The following is a 20,336-nucleotide window of genomic DNA, read 5'->3' on the forward strand; positions in this document are numbered from 1 at the left end:
TAATGTACTTGTTCCCCTGTCCCTCCATTTCTAGAACTGGTAGTTAGATCTAGAGGCTCATTTCTCTTAAACGCAGGCAGGCTTTCTTCCGTACCGGTATGTCAGAACTGCTCTTATCACTGTCCCCACCCCCATTCATCTTGCTAACCCCAGTGGCCAGCCCTCAGTTTCGATGTCACCTGGCACCTAATATATGCTCAAATGCTGGTGGTGGTAGCAGTTAGTATTTTCCCCCATCTTCCTCAAATAAGTAACATCTCTGTTCTTCACATTAAGTGACTTGCCTAAAACAGTGGTCAAATGGGGGTTCATATAGGAGCCTTTTGCCTCACGACACCCTACCACTTTACTACTGTAATTTCTTTTTAATGTTTATCTTTGCACGAGAGAGAGAGAGAGAGAGAGAGAGAGAGAGAGAGAGAGAGAGAGACCGAGCATGAGCAGGGGAAGGGCAGAGAGAGAGGGAGACAGAATCCGAAGCAGGCTCCGGGCTCCGAGCTGTCAGCACAGAACCAGACGCGGGGCCGGAACTCACGGACAGCAAGATCACGACCTGAGCCGCGGTCGGATGCTTGACCGACTGAGCCACCCCAGGTGCCCTGCACTACTGTAATGTTCGTTTCAGCGTGTGAACTAATGGTGACTGCCTGACATCTGGCAGTGCGCCAGGCATAATATTAATGCCGACACTGGAGTTGAGAATTCAGGGGCTCCTATACAGAGATACAACGTTTTCAATGAATACAGCTATCAAAATGTGTAACTATTCTTAAGTATTTTAGAACAGGGTGCTGTATAATTTAAAAAATTTCATCCTGGGTTGGGGATGAAAAACTGTTCCATTAAGTTAACTGGAAGCCTTTCTTACTTTCTTTCCCTTTAGTGGACTCATCGGGCGAAGCTGGGCTATGTTGTTTGCCAGTGGAGGCTTCAGGGTGAAACTCTATGATATTGAACAACAGCAGGTAACAAATGCCTTGGAAAACATCAGGTACGTTAGCTGGCACCTTCTGGGAGGACTTGGCACGGCTCTTTTGCTCTCAGGAGGTCTTGGTTATCATACACTTGTGATTTTATTCTCCCCTTTGGTGGCGGTTCCAGTGCCTTGGAGCTGGTAAAGAGACCCGCAGTGGCTGAGATGTAAATTAAGACCGAAGAAGGAGCTCAGATGATGAACAAAGGACCCTTAGGGTTGTAAAGATGTGTGATGGGAGTGGAGTCGGTGAACAGGCATCTGAGGCTTCCAGCCGGAGTGAGTGAGTGAGCTTACCTCGCTGTGTCCCACGGGGCTGGACGTCTGGGTCTCCCTGTGGTCCCCGGGCAGACAGTGGTGGCTCGCAGCACGCGGTAGCCGGAGCTGCGTGGGCATTGCGTTTTAGGAACAGGAGGTCCCGAGGTGTGTTTCGACCTATTGATCTAATGATGCCAGGACTCAAATGAACCGTGATAACTGATAGTTAAAGGCCTCAGAGTAGGTGAACTTACATAGGCTGAGTGCTAAGCTCGGGGGAGGGCTAAGTTTTGGGAATAATCACAGAGGGCAGGATAAAAACAGGAACCAAAGGAAAAAGGCCAAGAATGAGGGAGGTCAAAGATAGAGGCTCCAAACGAATGCAATGTTCCGGAAGATGAAAGGGCCCTAATTCGTGACCTCTTCACCCAACGTGACCATCACTGAACACAGTTTTGACCGTCTCACACATGGTGTCGTTCAGGCAGGTATTCTCCTTCTTGGGGGATATCCGCGAACGTGCAACCTGAAGTTGTAGTCGTGTAACAAGACTGTGCTTACTTTATAGTTTATTTTTTGAAAAGACTAATATACATGGCTGCTATTTAATATTATTGGTGCCTGATTAGATTGAACTTTTAAAAGCCAGTTTGTAAGAGTTTCACATCAAAAAAACCAAAATAATTTATTGCTGTTAGTAGTCTTATGAAAGAAAAGCACATCTGAATTCTTGCATATGTAAAACTTAAAAAGTGTACACACGGTCCTTTTCTCAATAGCAGTAGCTTTGTTTTTGTAACCCATCTACACATGACTCTGAGTTCACTTAAACATGCGGAACTGGTTGTACTTCTTTGGCAGGAAGTAGAGATCTCAGGGTATCTTGTGACTGACTACCTTTTTCTTCTGGAATTATTACTAGCAAATAGTAGCAGGAAAATCAGGTTGAATGGTGTCATGTTGCCCTCCGAGGGAAGACTACATTTTTCGTCTTATCACCTAAGTAAAGCCAGCTGCTTCCCTTACTTACGCAAGATTTTCAGATGCTCCTTTCCTGGACACAGGGACCAGGTTAAGAGCATTGAGTCCAAACCTTATTTTTGCATATACCTTGGTCAGTAGAAGAGTTGTGAGTTTCAGTGCTTTTTCAGTCAAAAAAGAATTACTGCTGCTGCTTTCGGTAAGTCAACTGTGTCACTCGCACGCAGAGACTGTTAGCTCACGTCAACAGCACTGGGTGTCTGGCTGTGGTCCTAGTACCTTCAGGAACCGAGACTAGAATGTCCCTGGCCACGTCTGAGGCACAAGTGTAAGGAGAGCCAACTTGACGCTTTTCGTCAAGAAGTATAAACAATGCGTCTTCCCGATTGGGTTGCGTTGACTGATGGGTCAAAATAGTTTGTGCCCACCATGCCCCCTTTTATGCCACTGGTTTATGTTCTTCATTCATCACACTAGGTTGTGAGCTCCACGGGGACTGAGAGTACGCAGTACACTCACAGTGCCTTCATTATTGAAGTGGTCTGTGATCTCTGCTAGCCATGACGGCCGCAGAAGGAAGCCGCACGCACACCTCTTGACCCCAGAGACGGGCACCAGCTCAGTAATCGTTTTAAGTGAGTCATGGGAGCCTTTTCTAGAGTCTCAGAAAGTACTTCTTGCCGTGTCTTTTGTACACTCTCTCCCTACCATCTGTCCAACCCTTGCTGTTTGCCTCACTTCCCATGGTCCCATCCTTCCAAACATCGTATAGTGGGAAATACATGGTTGAAATCTTACCACTTCTGCATGAAAATTCTATGTTAGACTTATTAGACACTAATCTTAAATGAGTATAAATTGTACATCTTGATTCTGAAATTGTAAAAATTAACTTAAACTGGTGCAGTTGATTTTTTTTTTTAATTACAACATTAGAAGATGAAAGGAATTATCACGACTCATGCCATACCAAGAGATCATGGAGAATTAAAAAAAAAATTAAAAAGATGTCACGCAAGACTAATTGTTTTCTAAGAGTGGTAAAATGAGAAACTTAAAACTTATTTAAATCTCAAAATAGAAAGGTAGCTTGACCTTAGAAAAACCTCGTTAGCTGCTGCTTTACCACTGCTGCTGCTTTACCAAAAGCTTTTTGGTTTCCATTGTATGCCTGATGTTCGGCATGTGTTAGGTCTCAAGAATCTGAGACTGAATGTATTTTAAGAGAAAAACAATAATCAGGTAAAAGTTATAATATGGACTCCTAGATCAGGACATGACTTTCTGAAATTTGGATCCAGCATCATTTCCACGTAGTGACAGGCCATTCTCACCATCACCAGACCAGGGCTACCTGGCATGAGCCATATTGATATCTCAGGGACCACCTCCACTCTGAGGCAGAGGACAAACTGCCTTGTTTTACATGAGTCCCAATCTGAAATCACTATCGTATTTTGATAAACCCTCTCTTTACAATTTCTGTATTGCCGTCTCTTTACTACCTGTAGATGGTCATTCTCGTATGCAAATCCCCCCAAAATGAATCTGCTTTCTACACAGATTAGGATTTAATAAACCACCAGAAGTGATCCCTGAAACCAGGTAGCTGCCCTGTACTCCTGCCTCCTGAGTAACTGAACTCCTTGTCTCTGAACTGAGGCGTTTCTAATAACTGGGTTCCTGGGGATGTGTTTAAATTGCTACCCCGACCCCTACACTTGCTTAAACATCTTGAATTCAGTTTTGAGCTAGATTCCTCTGGATTGATCTGTTCTGGTTTGAAAGGAACTTTTAGTTTTCCTGTATACCTTTGGCTAGAATAGCTGAGTATAATCACAAAATGCTCATTAACTGCTTCTATCCCTGTCTGCGCACTTCCTTGTATTGTGACTTTGCTGCTCCCGCTGCCCGACTCTGGGTTTGGCCACAGACTTTCACTGGCCAGTGGGACAGAGAGCAAATGCGATGCAAGCAGAGGCCTGGAAAGCTCCTGTGCTTTGAGAACTTACCCTCACTTGCTGCTGGGAACCCTTCCTGCCGTCCTTCGTCCTGTCGGTCAGTTCAGTCTGGCCCCCTAGAGACACGTGGCCTAGCTGTCAGCTGGCACTAGCCAACACCAGCACCAACCCCTAGATAGATGAGTGAAGCCATCCTCGACCAACAGCCCCTAGCTAACCTGCCACATGACTGCAGCGTCATGCATGAGCTGAGCTGACTGCAGCCAGAATTACTGATTCCCAGGATTCTGATAGTAGATTGGTAGATTACCAACATACCAAACCTTGGCCAGGTTCCTGTGCTTAGATTGCTGCCCTCTACTGATTCTAGGTTCTGAGGGGTTCTGGTTGTGTCTTTTTACAGCTTTTACAAGGGAATTCTGCTTCTATGGGAAGTGATGGAAAACTATCAGTCCCTTCGCTGTCTTACGGGAACATACCATGAATGAACTTCTGTTGGGAAACAGCGTGCCCATTTGTTTATGTATTGTCTATGTCTGTTTTCACTCTACAACAAGTAGTTGCAACAGAGACCGAATGACCCACGAAGCCTAGAATATTGACTATCCTTTCACTCCCACCAAGGGAAATGGATCAGCAGTGTATGAGTAATAATTAACATGCCATGAGATTTCAGGAGAAGTCGAGCAGGCCTAGCTGAACTGATAGCACACGCTCTATTATCAGGTGAGATTTGAACATAGATTTTGTAGGTAAAACTCCAAGATGGGGAAAATATATGTCAGGCTGAAAAAAAATCAATTCTATTTCTATACATTGGCAACACATAGTTTGAAAACAGTAAAAAATTTGCTACAGAAAATGTAAGCAAACTAGGGATAAATATAAAAAGATTGTGAAATACATTCATGGAGAATTTTAAAAAAATGTTATTGAAGGACAGTTAATAAAAAGTAAATGGAGAGACATCTATCCTAGCAACAACCTATCTTTGGTGGTTTAATTGAAACCCTCCTAGAAGTGGGGGACAGGGAGTGGGTTGACTACACCGAACTGCATGGAAAAGTTCAGAAGGGATCTGAGGTCCTGATGCTAAAAGTTCACACCAGTGGGCTATGGGTTCAGCCAGGTCATTCAACTTGACTTATCTATGTGTTCACAGATCATGCTGTCACTTGGCTGTCATTCGGACAGTTCAAATGATTGCTTCATTTCAATTATTTATTTCCCTTCCCAAACAGAAGTCGTGTTGCTTTATCTGATTTGTAAAAGGTATATATGCTAATTGTACATTCAGAACATTGGGGAGAAATAAGAATATTCCGACTGTCTCTGAATGGTAGGAATAAGAGTGAGTGTTGTTGAACATTTTGAGGACACATGCTTACACCTTGATCTGGCACGCTTCTGTGCATGTGGACACGCACGTATTAACAGTGAAAGTAGGGCTGTGAAGGCTTATTTGGTATTGGGGGTGGACTCAAGAATGGTATGAATTCTGCTTTGTCTACTCGTCCCCCTGTGAGGTTTACAACAGTGACAAACAAAGGAAAGTACACGTGTTAACTGAGCCAAGGCTTGACACTCAAGTGTAAACTTTGGTGAAATCAACACTACTTGAGGCTTACGTGGGTCCTCTGCTCCCCTGAGTATCTCCCCGCCCACCAAGTCCCAATGTCACCACCAGCCTGAGGGAAGAGAACTTCAGGGTGCCCAGGTGAGGGGGGAGAAGTGGGTGCAGTGACAGGGCCAGTGGAGGCAATCGGAGCCCCAGCTGTCCTGCGGGGTGAATGGGGAGAGTTCTCTTTCTTTCTGTAGTGCATTTAACTTACATACTCGCTGAGAGGTCTTCAGATTCAGGTGTGCAAGGGGGTTGGGCTGGTAACCCAGGGGAGAGAGTAAAGTAGCAAAGAGGTGGATCCTTCGGCAAATTGGACCTAGTCTTTGGTGGAAGGTATTCAGGACTTAAAAACGCTGTGCTGTTGGGGCGCCTGGGTGGCTCAGTCGGTTAAGCATCCGACTTCGTCTCAGGTCATGATCTCGCGGTCCGTGAGTTCGAGCCCCACATCGGGCTCTGTGCTGACAGCCCAGAGCCTGGAGCCTGCTTCAGATTCTGTGTCTCCCCCTCTCTTTGCCCCTCCCCTGCTCATGCTCTCTCTCTGTCTCAAAAATAAATAAAAACATTTAAAAAATTAAAAAAAAAAACCACTGTGCTGTCAAGCAAAAAAGGTCTGGGGCCACTCCTTAATAAATTTTTTTTGTATTCTATCCTTTTATGTCCCATTTCAAAAACATTAGGAATGATTTTTAGGGTCGACCTAGTATCCCACTGCGGAAGATGAGCTGTGCTGTTGGGACATGTGTTCCTCCGTTCTCATATTGCAGTTAACTTAATACAAGAATTTTGTAGAGCTTCAACTTGATCTGCCCGCGTGTAGTTAGCATGGTCCCTGGGGCACTCAGGAAGTCCAAGGTGGGCCTCCGTGCCAGGGCGGCAGAGCCTGGTTAGAGGACAGGAAGTGGCAGTGCCATGTCTAAGCATCCATGTCTGCTCGTCTCCTTTCTTGGACTCTTTAGTTTGTGCGGAAAAGAATCTGCCAGTTTCCATCTGGCATTGTTGTTCCTGATCAAAGGAAAGTGCCCGGAGGTGCGTGTGTACGTGTGTGTGTGTGTGTCGGGGGGGGGGGGTTCTAAAGTTTGTGCGCTTTATCTTAACTCCCTGTTTTCAGCAGCATGGCGTCTCTCTCGGCCTCTACCGTGTCTCGTGAGTTCTACGAGTGGGGAGAGGAGGAGATTCATTAGCTCCCAGGCTGTTCTGACCTTCAGTACTCTTTGGCTCTTGCTCCTTACTCAGCCATCTGTCCTGTCTGGTGTGTGCAGATTCTGACCTTCGCCCGGTCTCTTGGGAGACTTGCTTCTCATTGGCTTTCCTTTCCCCACACTTAAATCTCAGCTCTCTCTACCCCATCAAGTCACTTACCCTACCACTTTGGTGTTCTTTTCCGTGTCCCACAAAATTAGATCTTTTGTCCATTGTAACTTCGTGATGTCTTTGACTTTGTGGGCTTTGATGTGTGTATCTGTGTCCGTATCTATACCGTCTGTATTGTCATCTATGTCTATAGATCTGTATGTATATATCTATACATATAAAAGTTTATTTATTTTGAGACAGAGGGACACTGAAAGAGTGAGTGGCTAGGGGCAGACAGAGGGACAGACAGAATCCCAAGCAGGCTCCACACCGTCAGGACAAAGCCCAATGTGGGGCTCCATCTTGAGATCATGACCTGAGCCGACAAGAGTCAGATAAGTACTTAACTGATTGGGCCACCCGGGCACCCCATATAGTTTTTAAAGATTCCTTTAGTTTGGTTTTATTGAGGTTTTTGGAGGGAGCAGAGGTAAATGTGTGTTTTATCCAGTGTGTGTAATTAGAAGTCCAAGGCCTAGGTTATGACATGAATCAACTGGGATGACACTGGCTAAAATGATTTTCTAACTCCTTCTACAGAATCTACAAGCCTTTTAGTCCCTTAATCAATTTATTTCTGAGTTCTGGTTCATACGGAGTTTAGTTCTTGCATGAATTCTGCCCTCTTTTACCTTCTAGAAGAATCAAGTTCAAACACAATTTAAATGCCACAGTAATCACTTAAAAAGAAAATATATTGTTTCTATTTTTAATTATGGCAAAAAAGTAACAAAATTTACTTTTTTAAAAACCATTTTAACTGTGTATAGTTCAGTAGTGTTAAGTACATTCACATTGTTGTGCACCAAATCTCCAGAACTTTTCCTCCTCTGACGTTGAAACTCTGTACCCATTGAACAACAACTTCCCATTTTCCCTCCTCCCAGCCCCTGGCAACCACTATTTTACTTTTTTTTTTTTCTGTGAATTTGGATACTTTAGACTTCTCACATAAGTGGAATCCTATATCTGTGTTTTTGTGACTGGTTTATTTCACTTAGCATTATGTCCTTAAGATTCATCCATATTGTAGCATGTGAAAGGATTTCCTTCCTTTTAAAGGCTGAATAATATTCCATTGTATGTACACACCACATTTTGTTTATCCTTTCATCCACTGGTGGACATTTGAATTGCTTCTACCTTTTGGCTCTTGTGAATAATGCTGCTGTAAACATGGATGTACAGATATCTCTTTTAAGTCCCTGCTTTCATTTCCTCCGAATATATACCCAGAAGGGGGATTGCTGGGTCATTCCATTTTTAATTTTTTTAGGAAGCACTATAATGTTTTCCATAGCAGCTGCACATGTTATAATCCCACTGGTAGTATACAAGGGTTCCCACTTCTCCATTGTCTTTTATCTTTTTTAATTAATAAATGCTCCTCTTGAATAGAACTTCAAAAATATAAATATGAAAAAATTAAAACCACCCATATTTTGCCGTACAGTGATAATTGTTAACACTTCGTTTTCTCCAGTTTTAAATAAAAATTTAACTTCATTGAAGTTACGATGGAAATATTTTGACTTCTGGTGCTAGGTTGACCTCTAGAGGTAGAACTGGTATGCTACAGCCACTTACTAAAGTGCTTTGAACAAAGTGCATGCTTAACTATTAAATAGTGTAGGTTGCAACATTCTGGCATGTGTCAGACTGCTGAAAACCCCACTGAGAGCCCTGTCTTTTCCAGCTGTTTATGTGTTAAGTTCTTCCAAAGTATTCAATGTAAAACTAGAATAACGGGGATAAAACATTGCCAATGGCTGGTTTTGATTTGTGGGCATAGTTCTTGAACTTGAAGACAATGTAAGGGATTGTCTGAGTATGTCTAAAAGCTCCTCCAATGTCTTATCTGGTTTGCTCTTGGGGTCCTGGAGTTTGCAGCCATCCAGGGGGTTAACGTGTGACCAGGTCTCTCCCCTCATGCTCCTGTCTTTTCCAGGGGCGGAAAGGGCCTTGAGGCCAAATCACTTATATGGATTCTTCACTCTGAGTCTAATCTGCATGAGGCCATTGGTGTGGCTATTCTGGCTCCTGCCTTCTGTCTCTTTTTCCTTCCTTTCTTCATAGGGGTGTCCCTGGGAATTCTACAGAACAGTAGCTCATCTAAGCGACAGGAGCCACTCTTGTAGTCCCATCTATTTGATCTAATCTGACTCCGCACGTTGGGAAGAAAGGACAAAAGTTTGCTTTGGCTTACTCATGCTTAAAGCAGGTGGTTTTGAGCACGTGAGCCTCTCAAACATAATTCTCTAAATGATGAAATGGGTAATCATTATGTTTTCAGGGTTTCGCATTTAAAAATCCCATCTGAGTTCAACAGAAGAGGTTGGTGGATAAAAGAACTTCAGTGTTTTGTTTACTTAAAAAATGAAAAGCACATATGTCAGGATTGGTGGTTTTTAATTCTCAGAAATGTGGGGATGTTTATTATTATTTCCACTTTTTTTTTACTTTAAAAAATAAGTTACAAAAAGAAAGTCTTTCCAGAAAAAGAACAGGGGCACTGTATTTTATTTGTCACTTGTTCCTCTGTGACAGCAAGTACATTTAAATGAAATGATTTTTTGTTGTTTGGTAGCTGTAAACAGTTTTTCAGAGATATGAACGTTTTTATTCTGGTTATATTTATGGGCAACGTAGTTAATGTTTGTCAGTGTTATTGGTTTCTAGGCTTAGCCACTGCTGCAGGTCTAATTTATATAAATCACATAGTTTAAAACCAAGCAGTTTAGATATGGTATAATTTTCTTCATCCTATCTGTCAAATTTCTGAACAAAATAGATGCGAGGCCCTTTCAGTTTATAAGGATTGAGGCATCCAGATTATATCTGTTGGTGGATATTTATTGCAAGGCTCTTCAAGGAAGCAAGGGATACTGGGAACTATCTCTGCAGCTCCATCACTGTTGCAGAAATGGGACATTGTTCAGGGGACACGCGAGCTTCTGACAGTCAGACAACAGCTCTGGTAACTTTCAGCAGTTCTGGGGAGGATTGTTTCATAGCAGGTCCTTGTCTGAGGTCCTGCCTTTCTAAAACTCACCATTGCAGTGACTCTACTGTGGGCTCCACCGACCTTTGACCAACTTACTCCCTGGGTCTTCATTCAAACCGCCATGAGGGATGAGTTGATGGATGGGCCATGTACCGGTGGCACAGGCACCCAGGGGGCCGAACTCTGGAGCCGGGCCGTAGGTCAGCCTGGCACACCTGTTGGTAACGACATCCTGGAAGGAGATGGTAGGTTTGCTAGGTACACCGGGGCTCCCCGAAGGGACGATGGGAGCCCGGTAGTCTAAGTTCAAGCTCAGCAGACTGGGCCTCGGGCGTTAGCAGCATTCACGAGGGAGGGAGTGGATGCAAACTCTTCCTGTTTTCTCCAGTATATTGTTGACCTTCGATTTCCAAAATTTAAGCCAATGCACTGTGCCCATTAGTTCTACAAATAATAATTCCCACCAGACAGGGTTGTGTGTGTGTGTGTGTGTGTGTGTGTCTGTGTGTGTGTGTCTGTGTGCCATCGTGGTCTAGTAGGAGGAGTGAGGAAGAGGCAGTGGTTCCTATTCCGTGTGCTTTTGCGAGGAGGAGTCAGAAGACTGGCTTCCATCCCACATGCTGCTAGCACTTTATATCTTTGAGTGATGTAGCCAGTTTGGGCCTCAGTTTCTGAAGTATCAGAGGGAATAAGCTAGATTAAATAAAACAGAAACGTTCTTTGCGTTTTGATGCGTTTCAGAAGTATATTGTTATTTTTAAGCCTAAACTTGTTGGATTCAGGTGAATTTAGGTATTATTTATATATGTGTAAATATAGAATATTCTTATAATAACATATACATACTATTTTGTATATAAATAATATAAACATGTATATGTTTTTCCAAATGGGTAAAACTGGGAAACAGAAGAGTAGGCCTTAGCAGTGGTAACTCAAAAACATCAGTATTGTTTTTCTTTTCTATACATATGAACAAGAACCATGATGTAATCAGTTAGTGATTATGTGTTATAAATTATGTGTATAGTAGAGATCATATTCACATTGAATAACTTATTGCTGAAATGATATGGTCAGTATTTCTCCTTTCTCATGAAGTATGTAAAATGTGCCTAATACCTAAGAATATTAAATCTCAAAGAAACAGTCTAGGGTTTAGTTTCTGGCAATATGGCAACGTAAGCATCCTAGAAACCCTTTTCACTTCAAAATACTTACAAGTATTGAGTAAATGTATAGTTTATAATGCATAGCTGAGCTGGCAAGAGAGTAATGGAAATTCTCAGAGGCCAGATTGGGAGCACAGATCCCAAGAGATATGTGAGAGGCACGGCTGCTCTAAGTAAGCTACTTGCCAGTCTTGCTTTGGTTCTAGCAGCAAACCTTAGTCTGAGCAAGATGGGGATCAGATTGGAGACCCCCACGTGAAGCTGGTTTCCAGAGGTCTACATTGTTGCTGAGAGGAGTAGGAAACTAACCCACATGTGGGGGCTTGTCTCTCTTGTTCATGGTTCTGGGTGGAGGGGAGAAAGCGTTTCTCTGAGGATTTACAGCCACAGACAAGCTCTCTAAGAGTCGGAGCCTGAATTCATCTTCCCGTGTGGACTTAAACATTCCAGTCCAACAGTTCACATTGGTCCCTTGGTTAGTGGTGCCTTCAGTGCCTGCCCGAAGCAAATACGTCCCACCTCCAGGATAATGTACCTTAAACAAAGGCTCAGAGAATTCCCGCAGGGCTCAGTGGACATCTGCTCACAACTAAAAATCCCCAACACACGAGAGACGAGGTCTTTTATGAGCATAGTAACCCGGAAGTCAGATCTGAAGATACTATCTGGCATGCAGTTCGGGAGATAGAGGTAATATGTGACAAGAGTAGTTAAGAAATATGGAGGATACAGAGAGAGTGTCTAACATAGATCTCCTTAGAGGTCTGAAAGGGTTAAGGAGAATAGGGAAAAACAATTTATGAAGATGTAATGATTGAGACTTCATTTCAGTTGAAGACATGGACCCTCATATTCTGGAAGAACAGAGTGTCCTAGGCAGGAGAAATAGGAAGGGTATCTATATCTACATACCTCACAGTGAAACTGTAAAACACCAAGGAACATCAGAAAAGTCTTACAGGCAGTGAGAGAGTGAAAGGAGAGACTGCCCACGAAGGAACGACGATTGACAACAGCTTTTCAACAGCCAGTGGATTTCTGAATATGGTGGAATAACGTCTGCAAAGTACAGAGAGCCAAGCATAACCTAGTTATGTGATGTGAGGCAGCTTTAATGGGCAAGTGCTCTCTGTTCTGTAAGCACAGTTTTGGACAGTAATTGTACAGGAATTCTACCTACATTACATATTCTATTCTAAAAGTTTTTTTTAAGTTTATATATTTTTGAGAGAGAGAGAGAGAGAGAGAGCAAGAAAGGAGGGGCAGAGAGAGAAGGAGACAGAGAATCCCAAGCAGGCTTCACCCTGTCAGTGCAGAGCCCTATGCAGGGCTCGAACCCACAAACCGTGAGATCATGACCGGAGCCAAAATCAAGAGTCTGACGCTTAACAGACTGAGCCACCCAGGTGCCCCTTGTTTGTTTCTGTTTTTGTTGTTTTGTTAATAAGTGTGGTAGTCAGAACACTGCTTCTCCCAGGTCCTCATCCCTGGAACCTGGGAATGTGTTACCTTACGTGGCAAGGAAGACCAGATGTGATTAAGTTCAGGGTATGCATGTGGGAGATTATCCAGATTGGTTCAGTGTAATCACGAGGCTCGTTCTTAGGAAAAAATAGTCAGGAGAGTCAAAGAAGGAGGTGCGATGACAGAGCAGAGGTTGGTAGTGAGATTGCAGGCTGTGAAATGGAAGAGGGCCACAAAGCCAAGGAAAGAGGTGAGGGGGGGTGTGCTCTAGGAACTAGAAGACGCATGGAACAGATTCACTTCTAGAGCTTCCAGAAGGAACTCAGCCTTGCTGATATTTCGACGTTAGTCTACTTGAGATTTGTAGCCTTGTGGTACTTTGATGTTAGTCTACTTGAGATTTCTGACCCCTGGACTGTAAGGTAATAAATTTGTATTGTTTAAGCCACTAAGTTTGTGGTAATTTGTCACAGAAGCGACAAGAAACAAATACATCAGCTTTATTGAGATAGAATTTATATACCACACACCTGACTCTTTTAAAGTATACAGTAAATGGTTTTAGTGTATTTACAGACTTATGTAACTCTAAAACTTCCGAAAAATGGAACGGAAACATGAAGTGAAAAATAAATGATCTTTGGATCACATGGTACTCTCCTCACTGTTGTTGTTTGAATGAAGAACACAGACTGTTCAGGGAGGTTTGGGGACACTACTGGTACATGGTCACAGGAACAGGAGCCTCTAGAACAGGTAAATATTTACTTTTCCTTATCTTAGTAGGGTAACTTTTTCTGCTAACTCTTTATACGTTTCCCTTGATGGCATGTAAGGTACTATTTTCTGGCATTTAAGTCCGTTTTCTTGATGTTAGCTTATCAAACTTACAAATCATAGATTTCTAACCTGTTGCTAAGAAGACACCACGCGCTATTCTATACAACGAATACAAATTTCTTGAACTGGCTAAGAAACAGACCTTGTTTTGTATATTTTCAGTAACTTTATAAACCTCTACTTCAAGGAATGTGTTGCATGTAGAAATACTTTCGAATGCCTGCTAATTGGGGGGGGGGTGGTCGGGGTTATTCAGTTCCCAACATTGAGTTGTTCCGAGGGGCGCCTTCCGCATGTGTGTCCTTAGGATCCTGCAGAATAAGGTAGCCATTTTCTGGCCCAATTTTAAGGTAGATTTTTTAAAGCTGATATATTACGGACCTTCCAAATTATCTGTATGCCAATCATCTCGGATTCTCCCTCTCCTTGAAACAGATTCGGGTTCAGATCCCAGGTGTGGTGATGGCCCGCCATGGCATTTTTCTGTTTGCTGACCCAGAAGCAGGAGAGACTTTGAATCTGCCGGATCATTGGTTGACTCATTTACCTTTGCCAGGAAGCTTCTTTTTGTTAATTAAAATAAAGAAATCTGTTTGCATTTCAGCGTATCTTTTTTTCCTCCCAGTAACAGTAGCAATTTGGTCCTCAATTTGTAGTTAAAACAAAATACAGGTGCATAGCTTTAAGAAAGAAAAAAAGACAAAACAACAGAAGCACAGCCCCTGACGTCTGGAGCTGGCGGGTCCTCACGGGTAGGCCGTGGCGCTCTCCTGTTGGACATAAGGAGTCTCAAGAACACCCACCTCAGACAAGGTCACTCTTGGGCCATGAGAGAACGAGACCCAGCAAGACCACGTTTTAAATTTGTCTAAGCACAGACAAGAACGAGGGCACCGTGCAAACCCGCAGACGCTGAGTCTTGGCTAAAATGAACGACTGTTACTTCTTTGCCCATTACAGCTTTGTCTTCCATTTAGTCTGCCCTGCAGATGTTTATGTTTGTGGAGACACTCAGTCCTCACGTTGCCTTCGCTGAGTTCACAGCATCCAATCCGGTGAACTCAGACCCTCAGATCCTCTTCCGAATCCCCCGACCCAAGCTCACGTCTGCTCTAGGTGCCCTCAGACACCCTTGCTGATACCCCACGGCTCCCCCTGGTGTGCACTCTCCCTCACTGCAGTGAGCGACGAACCTGAGCCGCCCCACTGCACGTGTGTTCCTGGTGCTCTTTGGCTGAAGACGCTGACAGCGTAAAGATAAAAACCATGATACGAAGCGATGTAAAAATTGTTTGACTCACTGGGAAAACCCACAGAAGTTTTTGGAAAGCATAAATGTTGTTCCTTACTGTGTGTGTTTGTATATGTTCTCTGTCTTTATTTAATATATCACGAATTACGAGCCAGACTGACTGCATAATTTATGAGGCTAAATGAAAATGTGGGGCCCTTTGCTTGATAGTCATTAAGAATTTTGAGACCGTGAGGGGCGCCTGGGTGGCTCAGTCTGTTAAGCATCTGACTTTGCTGCAGGTCACGGCCTCACGGTTCGGTCCGGGAGTTTGAGTCCCCCACGGGGCGGGCTCAGGCCCTGCTTCAGGCAAGCTCGAGCCCCGTTGTGGGTGAACCCTGCTCCTGTCTCTCCCTCTCCCTCTCTGTCTGTCCCTCATGGGATTCTCTTTCTCCTCCCTGCCCCTTGCTCACTCGTGCTCTCTCTCTCTCTCAAAAAAAAAAAACACAAACAAAAGAATTTTGAGACCGTGACGCCAGGGCATCAGACCCAGCCCAGGGCCCTTCTGAGCGCCCGTCTCTGTGACGCACAGGCCGCACCCCACGAAGCCAGCTGGTCCTGATTATGAGATACGTTCTTTCAGCCCCGTCCCCCAGGACTGAAAGAAGCGGGCGGAGAAGTAGTCTCCAGTCTTACCTCCTGTTGGCCTCGCCCCATCTCTTAAAAAATAAAAATAAAAAAAGGATTGTAAAATGTACGTAACATAAAGTCTACTATCTTAATAATTTCTGAGTGTACAGTTCAGCGGTATTAAGCGCATTCTCACTGTGCAGCCGTCCGTCACCAAAAGGCCGTCTTGCACAACTGAAACTCTGTGTCCCCGAAACCACGGTCACCCTCACCCAGCCCTGGCAGCCTCCATTCTACTTCTGCTCTGTGAGTTTGACTGTCCTGGGCACCGCGTATAAGTGGGATCATACAGCATTCGTCTTTTTGTGACTGGCGTATTTCACTTAGCCTAACGTCCTCAAGGTCCGTCCCTGTGGTCGCTGTGACAGGATTTCCATTTTAAGGCTGAATTGCACTGATTGAATTCTGCAGTATGCACACGCCACATTTGTTTATCCATTCACCCAGGTGTGGACTTTTTGGGTTCCCGTCTTTTGGTTATTGTAAACCATGGAACATGGGTGCACAAATGCGCGTTTGAGTACCTGCTTTCATTCGGGGGGGGGGGGGGAGGTATAACCAGAAATGGAATTACTGGATCATTTGGTAGTTCTGTTTTTAACTTTTTGAGAAGTCCTCAAACTGCCACTGCGGCTGGCCCTTTCACATTTCCACAGGGTTTCAATTTCTCCACGTCCTCACTAACTCTTGGTTTACTTATTCAGATTCTAATGGGTGTGAAGGGGTAGATCGCTGTGGTTTTGATTTGCATTTCCCTACTAGTTAGTGATGTTTACCTTTGTTTTAATTAAAAAAATTTTTTTAAATGTTTATTTTTGAGAGCGAGCAAGAGAGGGTGCGAAAAGGGAAGGGGCAGAGAGAGAGGGAGACACAGAATCGGAAGCAGGCTCCAGGTTCTGAGCCGTCAGCACAGAGCGCCCATCGTGGGGCTCGAACTCATGGACTGCGAGATCGTGACCTGAGCCGAAGTCGGACGCTTAACCGACCGAGCCACCCAGGCGCCCCTTTGTCTTAATTTTTTTAAAGTTTATTTATTTATTTTGAGAGAGCGCACGAGCGGGGTAAGGGCAGAGAGAGAGAGAGAGAGAGAGAAAGAGAGAGAGAAAGAATCCCATGAACCTTGAGATCGTGACCTGAGCCCAAATCAAGACTCGGACAGATGCTTAACCGACTCAGCCACCCAGGCGCCCTACCATTGCCTTTAATTTGCTCTTGAATACTCACAGGGTCACTCTTCTTTCTAGAAAAGAGATGACGTTTCTGGAGCAGTCGGGCTCTCTCAAAGGCTCTCTGGGTGCCCAAGACCAGCTGTCACTCATCAGCGGCTGTTTGAACATCCAGGAGGCAGTAGAGGGCGCCCTGCACATTCAGGTGAGTTAAGGGTCCTGCACTCAGGTCCGTAAGCTCTTGGGATGGTGTTCCAGTCCCCTTGGAAGAGCAGGGGAAGATAAAGGGCAGAGTGGGCATCATGTACCTGAAGGTCGGGGTACCTGAAGGTCGGGGTTCTGTTTTATGTGCTAGGAAACATTGTTTCAAATCATCTCCTATACAGTCTCTCTTCAAACTACTGCGTTCAGAGGAGAATCTTGAGCAGAAATACGGTTTTCTGGACAGCTAACACGTCTCTTTTTGTTTTATGTTCTTATTGAATGAGAGATCATATTCTTGTTCTGATACATAATACAGTAAAAGGGTAAAGAAGTCACCTAGAATAAACCTTTTCATTTCTTGTAATATTTGCATTTAGCTTTCCCAGCGACTTCACTTTAAAAAAGAACTCCGGAAAGAACTGTTGACACAGCAGAGAAAGCTCCAGGCGAGGCTGGGGGACAGCCTCAGGGGCTGTGCGGGCAGGTTGGTGCCTGGCGGGTCAGGACCCATCCCTCCTGGAGCTCCTGTGTCTGTGGACGGCTTCTGCACCTCTTTAAGAACCGCGATGTATAAATTTGTCTTTTAAACATGTTACACTTAGTGCCGTAAGGTTTAAGCAGGTTTACCTGAACTAGCATCACTCCTGATCTCCCTGCTGGATGTTATGTGTTCTGAGGCTGGCACATTTCCATTTATTCCATGTTGCACATTGCATTTTGCTTCTGTAACGACATTCTAGCTGAGAATTTGGGAGCGGACCGGAAAGACTGTGTTTTATGGTCAGCTGCTACTTTTGAGATTGAAGTCAAAGACAGGAAATCTAGGTTCTCCATCTTTGTAGCACTAAAATTTTTCTAATTCATTTAACAAATGCGTGTTGGGGTGCCTGGGTGGTTCAGTCAGTTAAGTGTCTGACTTTTTTTTTTTTTTTTAGTTTTTTTTAATGTTTATTTATTTTTGAGCGAAACAGAGTGTGAGCAGGGGAGGGACAGAGAGAGAGGGAGAAACAAAATCTGAAGCAGACTCCAGGCTCTGAGCTGTCAGTCCAGAGCCTGGGGGGGGAGGGGGGTGGAGGGGGGGGGCTCCAACCCATGAACTACAAATTCATGACCTGAGCTGAAGGCAAGTCGGACGCTTAACTCACTGAGCCACCCAGGTGCCCCTAAGCATCTGACTCTTGATCTTGGCTCCGGACATGATCTCATGGTTCATGAATTTAAGTACTGTGTCAGGCTCTGTGCTGTCAGCTTGGGATTCTCTCTCCCTCTCTCAAAATAAATAAACATTAAAAAAACCACAAATGAGTGTCGAACGGAACATAGGAAGAGCACTATTTGCCAATTCCGTATCTCTTTTGAGTATTTTCATCTCTGTCTCTCATTTGGTGAAGGTTGTGTCAAACTGGGGAGTCTTACGTGGGATCGGAGGGGTCCTTTAAGGAGCTTTCGAGTGCTGTCTGTTCCCACCCTTACTGCGATGCTGGGTGCTGTGAGGGTGGGGGATTCACCGTCTGAGGAGCACAGTGTGGGCTCAGCAGAGAAGGTTCTTGATGCACATCTCGTTTCTAAGGAGAGTATGTGCTTCTTATGCTGATCCTACCGGAGGAGGAGAATCAATTTACATTTTGTGGCTTCTGACACGAAAGGCCTGTGGGAGCTTCCTGCCGTGGAGGTGGTGGTTGAGGACACACACTGTAAGTCAAGCGGACTCCGCACTGAGCAGCTGCGTGCCCTTGTGAGTCTCTTCAGGTCAAAGCTGCGCTTCTTCATCCGTACAATTGACGTAATAGCCAGGGCACCGGGTGCTTGTGAAGAGAGCCGTCCGTGTTCACACCTGAGGTCACTGCCATGGAAGTCAAGTCTCCATGTTTCCAATGAGAAGATGAAAACAGTCCTTTCTGGGGTCAGTTCGATGTATAATATTGACATGATCCATAATAAAGTATTATAATTACGTATATAATGTGATCTTAAATAGGCATATCTAACACATTGCTGAAATATTTCTTTCACATTTTTTCAAAAAAAAGCCATTTCTGTTGAAACTCTTAACAAGTGTTTCAGGGCTCCCGGGTAGCTCAGTCGGTTAAACATTTGACTCTTGATCTCGGCTCAGGTCACGATCTCACAGTTCACAAGTTCGAGCCCTGCATCGGGCTCTGTGCTGACAGCTCAGATTGTGTCTCCCTCTCTCTCTGCCCCTCCCCTGCTCACACTCTGTCTCTCTCAGAAATAAATAAACATTGGGAAAAAAAAAAGTATCTCTGACTCCAGAGTATCTGACACAGATACTGTGTCTCCCTCTCTCTGACCCTCCCCTGTTCATGCTTTGTCTCTCTCTGCCTCAAAAAATAAATAAACGTTAAAAAAAATTTAAAAAAAATGTTTATTTATTTTAGAGAGAGAGACAGAGTGCAAGCAGGGGAGTGGCAGAGAGAGAAGGAGACACAGAATCTGAAGCAGGCTCCAGGCTCTGAGCTATTAACACAGAGTCTGACATGGGGCTTGAACTCACAGACTGTGAGATCATGACCTGAGCCAAAGTCGGACACTTAACTGACTGAGCCACCCATGTGCCTCGAGACTTTATTATTTTTACTAAATTAATTGATTTATTTTGAGAGAAAGAGACAGAGAGAGTGAATGGGGGAGAGGCAGAGAGAGAGGGAAAGAGAAAATCCCATGCAGGCTCTGTGCTGTCAGCAAGGAGCCTGACATGGGGACTTGATCCCATGAACCGTGAGATCATGACGCGAGCCAAAACCAAAGGTTGGATGCTTAACCAACTGAGCCACTCAGGCGCCCCTTGAGTCTGTTTTCTAAACAGTTTTCCACAGCACATCTCCTTTGCTTTCCTGAGATGTTGCTGTGCATCACATGTGATATGGCATTGGAAGGTTTATATCCAGCCTTGACTACCAATTCTCAAAACTTTCTCTGGTGGTATAGTTGTTTCTCAACGTAACAACTGTGTTGCTTTTTGTGTGTTAAAGTGATCTTTATAAAGTTTATTTACAAATTTTCCTGCGGTAGCAATTGTGAGGTCATACCCCAGGAATAATTAAAACATCTATGTTAAATTCCTTTGTCTCCTGGTCCCATTTTGAAAAATAGATTTTATCAGATGATCTCTAGGCTAGCGTGATTGAATTAGTTCAGATCAATGTGTCTTCCCCAAACAGTATATTATTTTTCAAAAAAAAAAAAAAAAAAAGGATAGTACTGCATAATAGGAGAACTTTACGATGACTTGAATGTAAGGTGAGTCTTCCTCTTATGGGATAGTTTTTGGGGAATATTCTGGGTTATAATGCACGTAAAATTTTTAGTCACAGCACTTAACACAGAAAATGCTTAAAAAGTTTATAAAATAAATAATTTTCTGTTGTGACCATTTGTATACAATTTTGATAGTAAA

The 20,336-nt window shown here is 43.9% G+C and overlaps 1 protein-coding gene across 2 annotated transcripts in view; it reads left to right on the forward strand.

Moving 5' to 3' along the window:
- Nucleotides 1–20,336, forward strand: part of CRYL1 (crystallin lambda 1) — a 132,024-nt gene that overhangs the window by 17,648 nt on the left and 94,040 nt on the right. The window contains exons 2-3 of one of the 2 annotated variants that reach the window (XM_078448804.2): nt 884–991; nt 16,793–16,919. In XM_078448804.2, the coding sequence (XP_078304930.1) occupies nt 884–991; nt 16,793–16,919 (235 nt within the window). The remainder of the gene's footprint in view (nt 1–883; nt 992–16,792; nt 16,920–20,336) is intronic. The other variant, XM_078448844.2, reaches the window with a different exon arrangement.

This window comes from Panthera onca, chromosome A1 (genome assembly GCF_046562875.1).
Source record: "Panthera onca isolate mPanOnc1 chromosome A1, mPanOnc1 haplotype 2, whole genome shotgun sequence".
Taxonomy (NCBI): Eukaryota; Metazoa; Chordata; class Mammalia; order Carnivora; family Felidae; genus Panthera; species Panthera onca.